At 43.9% G+C, this 14,564-nt stretch overlaps 1 protein-coding gene across 4 annotated transcripts in view; it reads left to right on the forward strand.

The window, feature by feature from the left end:
- Nucleotides 1–14,442, forward strand: part of TP53BP1 (tumor protein p53 binding protein 1) — a 28,459-nt gene extending 14,017 nt beyond the window's left edge. For 3 of the 4 annotated variants that reach the window (XM_077785985.1, XM_077785986.1, XM_021541838.2), the window contains 14 exons: nt 77–134; nt 1,294–1,386; nt 2,495–2,993; nt 3,644–3,793; nt 5,358–5,647; nt 5,965–6,141; nt 6,383–6,804; nt 6,935–7,126; nt 7,608–7,811; nt 8,319–8,531; nt 9,786–9,880; nt 12,240–12,439; nt 13,254–13,399; nt 14,106–14,442. In XM_077785985.1, the coding sequence (XP_077642111.1) occupies nt 77–134; nt 1,294–1,386; nt 2,495–2,993; nt 3,644–3,793; nt 5,358–5,647; nt 5,965–6,141; nt 6,383–6,804; nt 6,935–7,126; nt 7,608–7,811; nt 8,319–8,531; nt 9,786–9,880; nt 12,240–12,439; nt 13,254–13,399; nt 14,106–14,293 (2,927 nt within the window). In that variant the 3' untranslated portion in view covers nt 14,294–14,442. Of the gene's footprint in view, nt 1–76; nt 135–1,293; nt 1,387–2,494; nt 2,994–3,643; nt 3,794–5,357; nt 5,648–5,964; nt 6,142–6,382; nt 6,805–6,934; nt 7,127–7,607; nt 7,812–8,318; nt 8,532–8,658; nt 9,033–9,785; nt 9,881–12,239; nt 12,440–13,253; nt 13,400–14,105 lie in introns of those variants that run through there. The other variant, XM_077785987.1, reaches the window with a different exon arrangement.
- The last annotated feature ends 122 nt before the right edge of the window (nt 14,443–14,564 follow it).

Here is a 14,564-nt window from a genome sequence, read left to right on the forward strand (position 1 = left end):
AGTATGGAGCTGGGAAAGGTTGGGACAGTCTTTTTGGATGATGCCAGAAACATCCTTCCTTTCCTTCTTGTTTCAGAGCCTGCAGCCAGTGATGGGAAAGATGGATCCTCTGCTGCTGCTGAGGCTGCTGCTAGGTAACTGGGCTTCTTGCTGGGCAGAGTTAATATTTAATATCTGGGTAGATCCTTTTTCCACATATTATCAGCTTCAGGGGGAAAAAATTAGGAGACACAGAAGCAAGGAACATTCTAGTAGTAGATGTGATTTTAACTCTTTAGCTCTTGCAGCAGGTTTTAATTACATAGGCAAAATGGGAACCCCACTTGTTAGTTCATTATGGGCTCTGTGGTTCCTCCTAATTTCAGTGTTTTGCCTCAATTTGATTGTAGTCAAAGCCAGAAATGCATGTTTTGTGCAGTCCAGAATGCAAGTCTGCCTTATCCATCTCTTAAAATCCAAATATATGAGAATCTCCTAGAAGTTCTGAAAGAGAATTGTCTTTTTGGTATAAAGCTGACAGAAAGGTAATCAGTTCATGGGTATACAGAAATCACAGATTAGCATTTTGACCAAAACACTGAGTTATTCCCTTGGTCTTTTGATCTGTATGTATCTATCTTACCTCACATTTAATGTCTAGCATTGTTTGATTTAGCTTACAGGAAGTAATGTTTGTAAATACTAACAGGAATCTCAGTAGGAAGATGGTGACCTGCAGTAATCTGAGTGAAGAATAGTGGTTTGAAGTAGTGAGAAAACATAGGAATAAAATCTGTATCTTTTGTTCAAGGATTGCTTGCTAGATGGTAATCATGCCTCAGTGCTGAGGATCAGTGATAGTCATTTCTCACTGGTTGAGGATGGGGTTACCTTTATAGGTACGGGGTGAATATGAACTCTCAGGGTCTGCTTTATGACTGTTGTTCCAGGTATTTTTGTGGTGCTGTGAAGTAAGCCATAAAGGGTCTAACTGTGTTCCCTGGTGGGTAGCAGAGACAGTACATGCTGAAACTCTTGATGGTGCTGCAGTTTTCCACACAACGGTTTCCAGAGTTGTTCCATTGCCCTTGGCTGTTAGGGTGTCTTCAGAAATGACAGAAATTGCTTGTGCAATTGCAGCTTCATTCTTGATCTTTGAGACAGATCATATCAATCATTCTGTGGCTGTGTAGGTCAACAAGCTCAATACTCTTTGTTCTCACAAGGAGCTAGAGAATTCTTGTTTTGCTGTATTAGGGTTTTTCTCACTTCCTGATGCATTTTTGTTTGTTTGTCTTAAATCTGCACTGCTAGCTCCCAGAAAGAATCATCTGTATTCAGTCGTGTCTGTGAAGTTCGTCGAGAGGATGAGGCCAGAGGTCATGGTCTTTCCACTTCTCCGTTTAGGTAACTCCTCACAGTCTTTGCCTGCCAGTCCTGGTTGGCTTTTTTTCAGATGTGTTTTCTACATCAAAGAAATTGTGCTAAGCTGTTTTCTTTGGGTGACTTAGAAGACTGGGGACAATGGGGTAAGTATACTAAATCTGTATGTTTGTGTCTCACATGGTTGTCAGGATTACCTTCCGACTGAGCAGCCATGTGATTCCAGAAGTCTGATATGCTTCAGTGAAGTCTTGGATTTGAGACAATTGAGATCATGTTTAAGGCTGTTTAAATACCTTTTCTGTCTCCTCTTCTAAGATCTTGCGAACAGTTTTGTTTGTTTGTTGTTGCTGCTGCTATTGTCCCCTTCCAAAGGACTGTACAGCTGCATATGTTACAGTGAAGAGGGTGCTGCCTGGAGAACTAGAAGTAGAAATCTGCTTCTTTAGTGTTTTCCATTCTATCTTTTGATGGGACAGTGAGGTCTTGGTCTAGTAGAAAGAATAACCTGAGTTTCAACAGTTGCATTAAAGACCACAACAAACAGGTAGTTACAGTGCTGGGTAAGACACAGCCAGAAAGGAAGACAGTCACTCCTCAAAATCTTCAAGTACCCAAGGGAAGCCAAATACATACTTCTAGTTGGGCTCAGTATAGTGTTCTATATGCTACCTGGCAGAGGCAGTGCTTCTGGCAGAACAGACAAATTCTAATGAAAGCATGAGACAGCATTTATGTTTATGCTGCAGGGTCTTCTTGCTAGATGTGATTATCAGTTTCAAGCCAATCAGGCATTGGAAGAGCCTGAAGTAACTTCCAAGATGGCATGCTTCTGGAAAGTTGCATGGTTGGTGCCTAATGCGTGGAGTGTAGCAAGAAAACTTCTATTTCAAGAAGCACTTAGTTCTGTACAGTGTCACCCATATGTTTTACCACCCTGTGTATCACTTGAGATGTATTGAAAGGTTTTTTTGTTATTATTTGAACTCTCTGAGGTCTGTGCAATTGTAAGAAGCAATTGAGTGACTTCCAGAGTGGAGTTTTTAAAATCTTGCTTTCACTTGAGTGACAGCATATTGGTTGCCTTGTTTTCTTAAACAGTAGTTTTGATCTGTGTGTAACTGGTTTGCAGGGGGGATCTGTTTATTCTTCCTGGCACACAAGAAGATGCTGAATTACTTACCAATCCCAGTGATTGGCAGTACCAGCAACAGAAAGCAGACAGCAGTGGTGGACAGAGCCTAATCGCTCAGAGGATGCAGCAGGACTGCCATCAACAATCTTCTGGTGCAGAGGATGGAGAGTCTATGGAGACTGATGTTGTAAGCACTCAGGCAGAAGATGGAAGAAGAATGCAGAGAAAACAAAGTAAGGCTGTTCAAATTGATCAAAATCGAGAGAGGTGGGAAAACATCAAGAATAAAGGGATCCAAACTACAGCAGACTGTCTTTTTACCCCGGCAACTGTTACAACAGCAACACAAACATCAGAAGAAATCTGTAGACAGGTGGAAATGGGAACCACTATGTTGCAAAAACCTGGGCAACAAGATGTGAACATACAAACCGAAGAGAGTGGGAAAAAGCATGTCAGCACCTCTGGGGATGACACGGATTCTTTGCGCAGTCAGGTGGGATGAGGGCTGCCTCTATTTAACTGCTTTAGGACAGTAAAGTATCCTTTCAGCCAGTAGATTCATTAACAGTTGGTTCTCTATTGAAAAAAGGCCAAGGACCACTTTAAAATGCTGTCCTGAATCAACTGCTAAGGTAGCAGTACTCACTGGACAGCATAAATTTAGGAAGGAAGTATCTCTATCTGTATTTTCTGGAAAAATGTGACAAGTTTTGATTGGTTGGTTGATTGTTTTTGTATCAACAGAAAGACTAGAAAAATTATTTTTTACTAAACCTGATTTAAGACTAATGTGTCCTGTGGGAAATAGGAGATTAATAGGGCCATAAAAGGACAGTGCAAGATTGATGTGATGCACATGAGAGTCTACTCAATCAAAGAGTATTGGAAGCCATGCTAAACAAGTTTGCTGTTTCCTCCTTGGACTGGTGTGATTTCCCTTCCTCTATTTGTCAGCAAAATGTGTTCAGTTCTCCTTTGTTTAGGGTCTCCTGTGTTGTTGCATTAATTTGTAACGATGCTTAAAGGTTCCCTACTCCCATACTTTAACAGGGTTATGAAGAAGCTGTTGCAGAGGTAGCCCTACTCAGAAATAGTTTGCTTTTTGTAGTCTGTTATGGTTTTACTATATCCTGTTTATTACAGGGAGAGGAGGAATTTAACCTTCACCCACCCAAAGGCCGAGTTCAGCGTCGCCACATACGAACCATTCGAGAAGTGCGGACTGTTGTTACACGTGTTATAACAGATGTTTACTACATCAACGGTGCAGAGGTGGAACGAAAAGTAGTTGAGGTAAGTTCCTGTTTTTGTGGTTAAATGGAATGAGATATTGGCTGAAAAATAGAAGGATTTAAAGTGAGACAGCGTTATGACTGCAGGAAACAAGTTGAATTAACATATCTGTGATGACAGGGGTTTCTTCATGAGCGGGCTTGCAGGCCATTTAGTGAACAGCAAAAGCTGTGGTTTTGATGCTGGTATACTTCATGCCATGTGTTCTCAAGACACATTCAAGTCCCAAAGAACTCAACAAAAGACTTAACTATGTGCATCCAGTTATTTTAAAAGTCTTGGACAAACCAGCCTTTTATGAGTACGCTTGTGTTGTAGTATGTACATTCATTAATTGGAAAGTCTTTAGAGAATCATGAAAGATAGCTGAGAAATGCTGATTTGATGGACACAGTAATCTCATCAGCCTGCTAGCAATAAAATGTTACTGCTCTTCTATAAAGGTAAATAACCTGAGAGTCTTGTGCTGTGTAATCACAGTGAGTAATGAAACAAAAGGATAAACTAGTTCAATACTTTTACAACTGATACTACACACAAAAGTCCTTATTGTAATATAAAAATGGAGAATAGAGTGTCCTGAAATATGCTTACATAGTTTCTGTAATCACAATCATATAACCATTTCTGCTTTACCTACCAACACTTGATAACACTGTTCTGTAGATGCGTGTTTTTATGTCCAGAAAGCTTTAGTAATTCTGGATGTCAAGCTGTCTGAAACTGGTCTCATGTATTTGTGCAGTCTCACACTCTACAGGGGTGGGAATTATTCAAAGCCAGATCAATTGGATACCAAGCCAAGCTCTGCCCTGTTGCTAAGGGAACTTCCCTGTCCAGCCATCCCAGAGCCGCTCTGGCAGTCACAACTGCACCATCTGAGCTGGGACTGAGGCGCCTTCACAGTGGACAGCTCAAATGAGTTGATGGGTGCCCTGCTCAAGTCCCAACACACCCCACACTCACACAGTCAGATCAGGTTTTGTTAGGAAACAACAAACCTCCTCACCAACTGGACCCCAGATGTCCAAATGTCTGAGACTATGCCCAGATTTCCCATGGCATAGTCTCAGACATCTGGATCCTTAAAATAATTTAATCTTGTTGCAATAACTAAATAAAACAACTTGAGCTGGTGCCTCCAAGGAGAGACCTCGAACAAAGGGCACCCTAGGCTTTTATACCCTTACAGTCTAAGCTGAAAAATGGGGGAAAGTCCATGGGTCTTCTGTTCCTGCTGTGCCTCCAAGTGTCCAGGTTCCACAACCTTTTGCCTGGGGCTCTCACCCCTCCCTGAGCTCAGCATGCCACTTGCACTTGAAGCCCTGTGCTACCTCCGCTGACTATATTCCTCAACCCTGCTGACTGACTTCTTGATACAGAGCAGCTGCAGGGCTGTAGTGAGAGATGCACTGTCTTCCACGGATTAGCCCAGACAGAAGTCCTAGTGGCTGTCATCAGCTTCATGAATATGGTATCAACTTGTCTGCACTTTGGACTGGTGATTGTAAAGCATCTAGCACTTGCATCATCTTAGGCAAGCCTCTTTTTTGTTTATTTTAAGGAAACTGAGGAGCCTGTAGTGGAGTGCCAGGAATGTGAGACTGACATGTCCCCCTCTAGAACTACAGGGGGCTCATCGCTGACCTCAGGGGACCTTGGTGATGTCAGCTCTTTCTCATCTAAGGCCTCAAGTCTCCACCGTACATCCAGTGGAGGAAGCAGTGGTCACTCTGCCACGCACAGCAGCAGCAGCTCAGGGCAAGGAACTGGAGCTGTAAAAGGGAAAGTGTATGGGACAGAAACCGGAGAACTTGCTTTACCCACTAGCAGAGGCATCTTAGGAAAATTTAGGTAAGTGCAGAGTCTTGGGAAAAGAGGAAGAGATGTTTTGCAGAAATAAGCATCTGGCTTGAGAGTGTGAAGCAGGGTAGATGTAAATCAAAGGTTTTCTGAAAAAGATCTGGCTTGATGAACAGAATTAAGGAGGTAGTACTTGCTTTTGCATCTCTTATTCCTAAAGGAGTAGCTTGTTTCCTTGTGAGACATTACTTTGCAGTTTAGCAGCAAAGAGGCAAAATTCTGGATATGTTGTGAGATGATGAAGGAAATGGGAGGATTCTAGTGAGATTGCTTCTCTTCTCAAAACAGTTAATTCATAAATTCTCTAGCCCTAGGAAAGGGGCTGGGCAGCCTGCATCACCACTCAGAGTTAGCCAGACAGGAGCACTGCCATGTGAGGAAGAGGAGGATTGTATGCCTGGCCCTCGTCAGACTGGCAGGGCACCAGTGACACTTCGTGGACGAGGAAGAAGAGGACGCCCACCATCTCGAACAACAGGAACAAGGTACCCTGGAAAAAGGAGACTGTAGCTTTCATATATTGCAAGAAAGAGAATAGGGAACTTCTGTTTTAATGTCTTAGAAGAAAAGGAGTATTGAGTATTTCAAAAGTTTATGGTGATATCATATAGCAGCTTCAAGCACCTCACCCAAGTATTTTATACTTAGTAATTGGTTTTTTTCAGATCCTTCTGGGTATGCTTTTTGTATTTTTTTTTCCCTATATGGGACTGCTTTTTTCTACAGAGATTTAGCTGGACTGCCAGGTATGGAGGATCTCTCAACTACAGCATCACATGAGGAGAAATCATTTACTCGTTCTGTTCGCCTGCCAGATGGAGGAGAGAAATCTGGCACTTCTGGCTTCTGTGCCTTACGTCGTAGTGACTCTCCAGAAATCCCATTTCAAGTGGTGACTGGTCCTTCAGACTGTGCAGATTCATCCACTGGGAGCAGCTTTGTGGGCCTCAGAGTTGTAGCAAAGTGGTCCTCAAATGGGTTCTTTTATTCGGGGACAATTACCCAAGATGTTGGAGCAGGAAAGTACAAGCTGCTCTTTGATGACACACACGAGCGTGATGTGCTAGGAAAAGATATTTTGCTCTGTGATCCTATCCCACTGGAGACGGAGGTGACCGCACTCTCTGAGGATGACTACTTCAGTGCAGGTAAGAGCAGTGCTTGAATTTCGTACTTGGTTTTCCGAGTTGCTGAATGTGTGGGAAATGGGTGCTTGTTCCAGGAGGATGAGAAGCCTGGTTATGGTTGGCTAACAGCTGTTAGTTGCTGTCTTACCAGGTGTGGTGAAGGGACACCGGAAGGAGTCTGGGGAGCTATACTACTGTATTGAAAAGGAAGGCGAGAGGAAGTGGTACAAACGAATGGCTATTATCCTGTCTCAGGAGCAAGCAAATAACCTGCGGGAGCAGTTTGGGCTAGGTCCTTACGAACCTGTCACGCCCCTGACCAAAGCAGCTGACATCAGTCTTGGTAGGTAATGGTGCTGTTGAGCTGCTGACTGCTATTCTGTGTCTTGTGCCTTTGAGGTAACTCTGGTGCCTGATCCCAGTTGCCAATGTTTAAGTGTTTCTGGGTGTTCAGTGATGCTTTTTGTACTTTATAGTGAGATCTTTGAGATCCTTTTATTGTTTGGCATCAGAAACTTAGTGGTATTGACTGGCTTGTGGAAAGTGGTCTGCTTCAAGGACAGTGATGCTTGCCATACCTGTGTAAACTTGGTGGATGGCTGCTTTGATAATAAAGTCCTAGCAGTACTGGGAGGAAAATAGACAACCAGGGTACAGGGCTTGAGAAGAAGGATATACTTTTTTTTCTTTCTTTCCTCTGTCAGAGGGTGGTGGCATGTATCTTCTAGGTACTATTGAGTTCAGCCACTTCTGTACAGATAGGTGGGGTGAGTTTATGGAGTTTGGTGACAGCCCATGACTAATCCCTGCATCCTATATTGCAGATAATCTGGTGGAGGGGAAGAGGAAGCGACGTAGTACCCTTGGTTCTCCCAGCACTTCCAGCAGCAGCACAACTCCCACTCGTAAAGGGCAGGAGAGTCGCCGTGTCCCACCAGTCTTACTGTCTGGGAAAAGGAAGCTTCTTGCTTCTGAAGGTGAACGATCCCCAGCTAAACGTGGCCGCAAATCAGCAATGATAAAGCCTGGTGAGAACTTGAATTCATCTAGTTTTTTCCGCACTGCTTTTTCTGTAATTATTTTTCCACTTTCCATAACTAAAAAGTAGATGAGATTGCTTTTTTTTTTTCTTTTTCTTCATGGTTTGAGGCTGATTCTCCCTGGATGCATTCAGCAGCCAGAGGTATTTTTAGCACAGTCTGAGTATTTACTTGCTGTCTTCAGTTCTGCCTTTTGACTTTAATGTTGTGATCGGTCTCTCTCTTATCTCTTTAGCCAGTCCTGAAAGCTGTTAAAGGGACCCCTCACAGCAGCCAGTGTTGTTTCAGGATGTTGATAAGACTTGCAAACTTGTCCCATTAGTCCTTCATGTTTTGATTTGAAGATCCAGAAGAATAAAAGATCCATACCTAGCTGAGTGTAATTGTAGCCCAATCCTGCCTCTCTGTGTCTCCTGCAGTAAAATAGCTGAGTTGAACAGATGCCTCAGGTAAGACATATCTTTGAAGACTCATGGTGCTTCTGCCTCTCTACAGGTGCTGTGAGAGGTGGAGAGTTTGTAAGCACCTGTGAAGGTGTAGATGCTACAGATCCCCCAGTACTGGAGGGTGACCATGGGCCCTTACCCCAAAATAAGACCCTCTTTTTGGGCTATGCCTTTCTTCTCACCATGGCAACACCAAGTGACAAATTGATCAATCACCAGAAGCCATCAGATGGTCCCACTGGAAGCAGTGAGGAAGAAGAAGGTGAGGCAAATCTTACTCATTGCATTTTCATATCAAATGCTGTGTCTTAAGGAAAAATGCTGGATACTGTCTGATCAGACATTTGTGTGAATACTTGTTTACCCTTTTGCTCTTTAATCCTTTGCAGAAAGGACCTAAGATTCAGTCTCTGACTTAGCCAACTTGCGGCCTAAGATGTGACAAACCTCAGTGATGATCATGGTCTTGTTCAGCAAGCTAAGAAAGGTGTGAAAATTAGCGAGATCAGCAGTGTCAGAATAGTATAACGTAAGAAGGAAGGCTTTGAGAGTTAAAGGATAGTGCTGGCAAGCATAGAACTTGAAAGCATGTATGAATTGCTCCAGTTAGCCTTTGCTGGTTTGCTGGTGTCATGTTTCATGCAGTCAAAAGAAGTGATGAGGTGCTCACCTGGGTAGTGGTGTGTTGCCCTTCCTGCTGCCTTTTTTTCCTTTTTTTTTTTTTCCCTCCCCTTTCCCCCCCCTTTTCCCCTCTTTTTCCCCCCCCCTCTTTTTCCCCCCCCCTCTTTTTCCCCCCCCTCTTTTTCCCCCCTCCCTCTTTTCCCCCCCCTCTTTTTCCCCCCCTTCTTTTTCCCCCCCCTTCTTTTTCCCCCCCCTTCTTTTTCCCCCCCTTCTTTTTCCCCCCCCTTCTCTTTCCCCCCCCTTCTCTTTCCCCCCCCTTCTCTTTCCCCCCCCTTCTTTTTCCCCCCCCTTCTTTTTCCCCCCCTTCTTTTTCCCCCCCCTTCTTTTTCCCCCCCCTTCTTTTTCCCCCCCTTCTTTTTCCCCCCCCTTCTTTTTCCCCCCCCTCTTTTTCCCCCCCTCTTTTTCCCCCCCCTCTTTTTCCCCCCCCTCTTTTTCCCCCCCCTTTTTCCCCCCCCCTTTTTCCCCCCCCTCTTTTTCCCCCCCCTCTTTTTCCCCCCCCTCTTTTTCCCCCCCCTCTTTTTCCCCCCCCTCTTTTTCCCCCCCCTCTTTTTCCCCCCCCTCTTTTTCCCCCCCCTCTTTTTCCCCCCTTTTTCTCTCTTTTCTCCCCACTCTTTTCCCCCCCACTTTTTTTCCCCCCCCTCTTCCCCCCCTTGCCCCCCCCCCCCCCCCCCACACACACACACCTTTTCCCTTTTTTTGACTCTTAATGATTTTCTCTAGAAATTCTTGAGAGCATGACTGGGATCCCTTATTGGAATGGATGAGGGCTTTGTAGACTCAGGTGTAGGAATATAAGCAGATAGATTATAGTCGACAATTGAACTTTCTGCTCTAGATTTTTTAGAGATGACTCCGTATGATAAACATTACATAGCGCAACAGCTGCGAGCAGGAGCTGGCTATATCCTAGAAGACTTCAATGAAACCCAGGTAAGGGTTCACTTACTAATCTAGAACAACAGTCACAGAATAGCTGAGATTAGAAGGAATTTCTATAGCTTATTTTGTCTAGCTGCTCTGCTGAAAGTGGGTTCAAATAGAGCAGATTGCTTAGGTCCTTGTCCAGTTGTGTTTTGTGTATTGTCAAGGATGGAAACACCAAAGCCTCTTTGGGCTGCTTGATTCAGTTAGAGAGAAAAAAAAAAAGAATTTCTTGTATTTCAGTTTGTAACTGTTGCTTCTTGTCCTTTGAGTGGGTAACACTGAGAAGAGCATACCTTCATATCAGTTATGAATATGCATTAAAAAGACCACCCAAGCCTTCCTTTTTTGATCTTTAACAAGCTCAGCTCTCTCAGCCTCTTCTGGTATGTCAAGGTGCTCCAATGCCCAGGCCTCTTAGTGCCTTGGCTGGACCTGCTCCAGCATGTCTGGTGTTTTTGGTATACTGCAGAATCTGGGAGTGGATGAAATACTCCAGATGTGGTCTCACTGCAGGTGTGTGCTTTGGAACTATTAGAGGTAGAACTCTTCACTTACCAGATCTGCTTCGACAACTACTGTAATTTAGTGTGACTTTTACTTTTTTGTTTTTTTAATAAAGAGGGTAAATTGTTTTTGGAACATTTTACTTGAGGAAGCAATCTTGTCTAGTGACTTACTGAGTCTCAGACTAAAAGGTAAGTAATCTCTTTTGTATGAACAGGAAGAGAGCTATGATACTATTGTAGTTTGACATGGAATAAGTATTTTTCTGGAAGGAAGAGGTCAATTTGGATATTGGCTAATTGAAGGTAGACACACCCCTGAGAACACAGAGGGGTTAAAAGCAGAATTCCCAGGAGAACTCACTCTCTTTGGTTACGGTCAGCACACAGTGCAGCCTCTCCCCCTGCCTGGCCGTGGCTGGGTGGGGAGGGGAAGGCCCATAGCCTGACTGAGGTAGGCCCAAGGGTGGAGGGACTGGAACCAGGCTGGCCCCAGCAGATGGAAGGGTGGAGAAATCTAGGATGTCTCTGTTCCCCCCCCAGAGTTTCTCTCCCGAGAGGGAGAGAGAAAGAGACATCAGCAGTTTTGTCAGCAATTTCACCGTGGGGAAGGAGGAGCTGGGGGGGCCGCAAGGTGCCCAGTTGCGTGGGAGCCGGAGTCTGGGCATCAAGCCATCCGGGGAGTTCAGACTTTTAACCCTTCCTTGAGAAATGAAAGCTTTGTGAATTTCTTTTTCCCCTCCTCGGTTTGAAAGAAGAGAGGAAGAGGGACACCTTAAACCCTGGGATGTTAGAAGGAAAAATTCTAGATGGGAGGGGGACAGGAAGTGGCTTTTGGCTGCACTTTTTTCCTTGGTAGCCACCGACTAAAATCAATCTTCTCCTTCAAGAGAGACTGTATTTTAGGAGGATGTCAGTGAGCCAAGAGACCTGCTTCAACTGGGAAAAGACAGAAGTAGAGCGAACAGAGAAAAAAGTTAGGGAGTTTGTGGTGGTGCCCCCTGTCCTCAAGGAAGAGAAGAAGAAGATCTCTGTTCCTAGACCCCCGGCCCCAGGGAAAAATGGGGGGGAACTGTGGTCCCAAAAAATGAAAAACTGAACTGTTGTTTTCTCCCCTCTTAGAAAGACATCTTTGAAAAGAAAAATCCTAAAAGCAGTCTGTCCATCCATGCATTAGTGGTGAGAGCACTGTGCATAGAAAAGAGGTCACCACGGCAAACTTTTTCTCCGGGCGGTGCCATGTGTGACATGGAAGCACAAAATGTAGCAGCTGTATTTCCTGGGGGGTCTGTGGCACAAGAGAAACTCTGTCTCCCTCGATAGACTGAGTATCAATTGTCTGGAGGGTGGAAACCTGATTGGGGTCCAGATTGTGTCTCACTGTAGTTTGTTATTAGGTAGTAAGAGGAGGAATGCGTTGCAAGGTTTTTTTTTTCATTTTAACCTTTGTGTATTTTTTTTTCCTTTCTTTTTTTCTTTTATAGTAGTAGCTTAATAAAGTCTTTTTTTCCTATTATTAAGCTTAGGCTGCTTTGCTCTGCTCTCAATTACATTTCACAGCATCCATTTAAGAAATTGCATTTTCATAGAGGCACTGGCATTGTGCCAGTGTCAAACCATGACAGATACAAAAACTACTAGGCAGAGTTTTTGCCTGCAAACTGCAGAGCTTTGAATAGGATATGATTAAACAGATTCTGAAATCAGTACTGACTTTATCTAATTCACCTTTTGTATAATATGGCTGTGAAAATCAAGGTTTCAGTTGTTTTCTTGTTTAAACTGTTTAGCATCAGGATAATTTCAAGGGTTTTTTTGCAAGCATTGTTTCCTGTTTACATGCCTTCTTTTCTCCCCTGTAGTGTAATGCAGCATACCAGTGTCTTTTAATTGCGGACCAGCATTGTCGAACTCAGAAATACTTGCTGTGCCTTGCCAGAGGGATCCCTTGTGTGTCTCATATCTGGGTCCATGATAGCTGTCATGCTAACCAGCTTCAAAATTATCGGAATTACCTTTTGCCAGCTGGATATAGCCTCCAGGAGCAAAAATTGTTAGAATGGTGAGTGCCAAATAATCGTGATCTGAGTCTACAGATTCTTGGAGAGACCTGTTGCACTTAGGAGGCTCTTGAATAGCTACAAATACTGAAGGTGACCCGAGTACTGCTCCCTATACTTTCCCTCCCATATATAGGAACAGCACTTCCATCTCTTTCCTTGGATTTGCAATGACCTCTAATGCCAAGGTACATTTGGGTGCCATATGCACAGAAAACAGACTCTCCTTGGAAGTAAGGAAGGTGTCAGTCTTCTCATGAGGAAGGCAGAATTTAGACAAGGCTTCCCATGCCCTCAGCTAATTTCTCTAATTGCTTAGAAATGGATAAAGGAGAACAATACTATGTTAATTTCCTTTTCCCTTTATATGTTTTGAAGCTAGCTTCTGCATTTTCTATGGAGTCTAATCCAGTAAGTCTGTTCTGAGATGACAGAGGAGGTCAGACTCCTTAGGCAAGCTGAGGGGCAGACACAAATTTGTAGATAGCTGTAGACTTTTGGGCAGGAGACTGAGGTCTTCCTGCTTAGCCCTGTTGAAGTGGAAGTAATTTGGATGTGCAAAAAAAAATGTGTTTCAGGATTAGGGAGGAGTTAGCCTTAACTTTGGATGTAGGCTGCTGCGCGCATACCCCACCAACACTGCCTAGCTCTGTGTTAGTCTCTATAAACAACGGATAGTCACTCCAAGTACTACAGGAAGAGTGGCAAGAGAGTGGGTCATTGTATGCAAGATACTAAAAAAGCATATATGGGAGCAAATCGAGTGACTAGGCTACTGGATAGTGTTACCAGTTTGCATTTCTCTTTACTCCTCAGGCACCCACGAGAAAACCCATTCCATAACCTGAAGGTTCTCCTGGTGTCAGACCAGCAAGAGAACTTCCTGGATTTGTGGTCTGAAATCCTCATGACAGGGGGAGCAGCATCTGTTAAACAGCATTACTCACATGGTCACAACAAAGGTACTCACTGGCCAGTTTCTCAGTGAAGCCTATGCCACTGTGGTCTTTAGTGTGGTTTAAAACCATGTGTGATGGTTTACAAGGTTGTTTGTAAGCAGAAAGGAAGGCAAAGCGCAGATGCTCACTACTCAAATATAATCTCTATATAGATTACATCTAGGAGACCTGTCTTGCAGAGGAGAAGCCGCAACAATTCAAACAAAAGCCATCAGCTTCCAGCCTATGTTGAAAGGCAGAAATTGGTCTCTCAAATTGTGCTTCCCTTGTCCTTCTGAACTGGGCTGTCTCTCCCTCTCCATATGTGATGTGTGCATTCACAACCTGAGGTCAGGACTCAGGGTTGTGCCTATACTGTTGGCTACTGGTTTTCTCCTAATTTTTATCTGGACAAAAGGAATATTTTTTGCGAGGTGCAGCACTGCTGTAGGGGTGTCTTAACTTTTACAAAGAGAATTTGCTGCGTAGGAATGAGAAGATGCAAGAGTGGTTCATAGAGGCAAAACACACTGATCTGCCAGGTTGGGTGGGGCTTGAAGCAACCTGGTCCAGTGGAAGGTGCCCCCATTCTTGGCAGAGGGTGGAATGAGATGAGCTTTAAGGTCCCTCTCAAAACAAATAATTCACCATTCCATGCTTCTATGATGTTCTGCTGTGGAGCAGAATCATTTCTTCACCTGACAGATGCCTTGTCTTTCTTCCTGTACAGATCTTGCTTTGGGTGTTTATGATGTGGTGGTGACTGATTTTTCCTGCCCAGCTGGTGTCTTGAAGTGTGCAGAAGCTTTACGGCTGCCTGTTGTCTCACAAGAGTGGGTGATCCAGAGTCTTATTGCTGGGGAGAGAGTAGGCTACAAGCAGCATCCAAAATATAAACATGACTATGTCCCTCACTGAGTGAAATGCTGCCCTGCTGTCCAACTGTTGTGCAGACTGTTTTAAACAGGTTTTAAATGTTTGTGAATTGGGCAGTATGCATGGATTATTGTATATAGTTTTATCTGCCTAACTTTTATGATTAAATAAATGTTTGATCTCTTGTGGTATCTGCTGGTACTCCTCATTTATCTAAACTTATTCAGGGCAATGCCTTCAGGAAAGGAGTACAGAGAAAAAAAGAAATGCTTACAGATCTCTGAGCTGAATAGCACTTAATATTCTGCTTTGA

Source organism: Lonchura striata, chromosome 11, assembly GCF_046129695.1.
Source record: "Lonchura striata isolate bLonStr1 chromosome 11, bLonStr1.mat, whole genome shotgun sequence".
In the NCBI taxonomy this organism is placed as follows: Eukaryota; Metazoa; Chordata; class Aves; order Passeriformes; family Estrildidae; genus Lonchura; species Lonchura striata.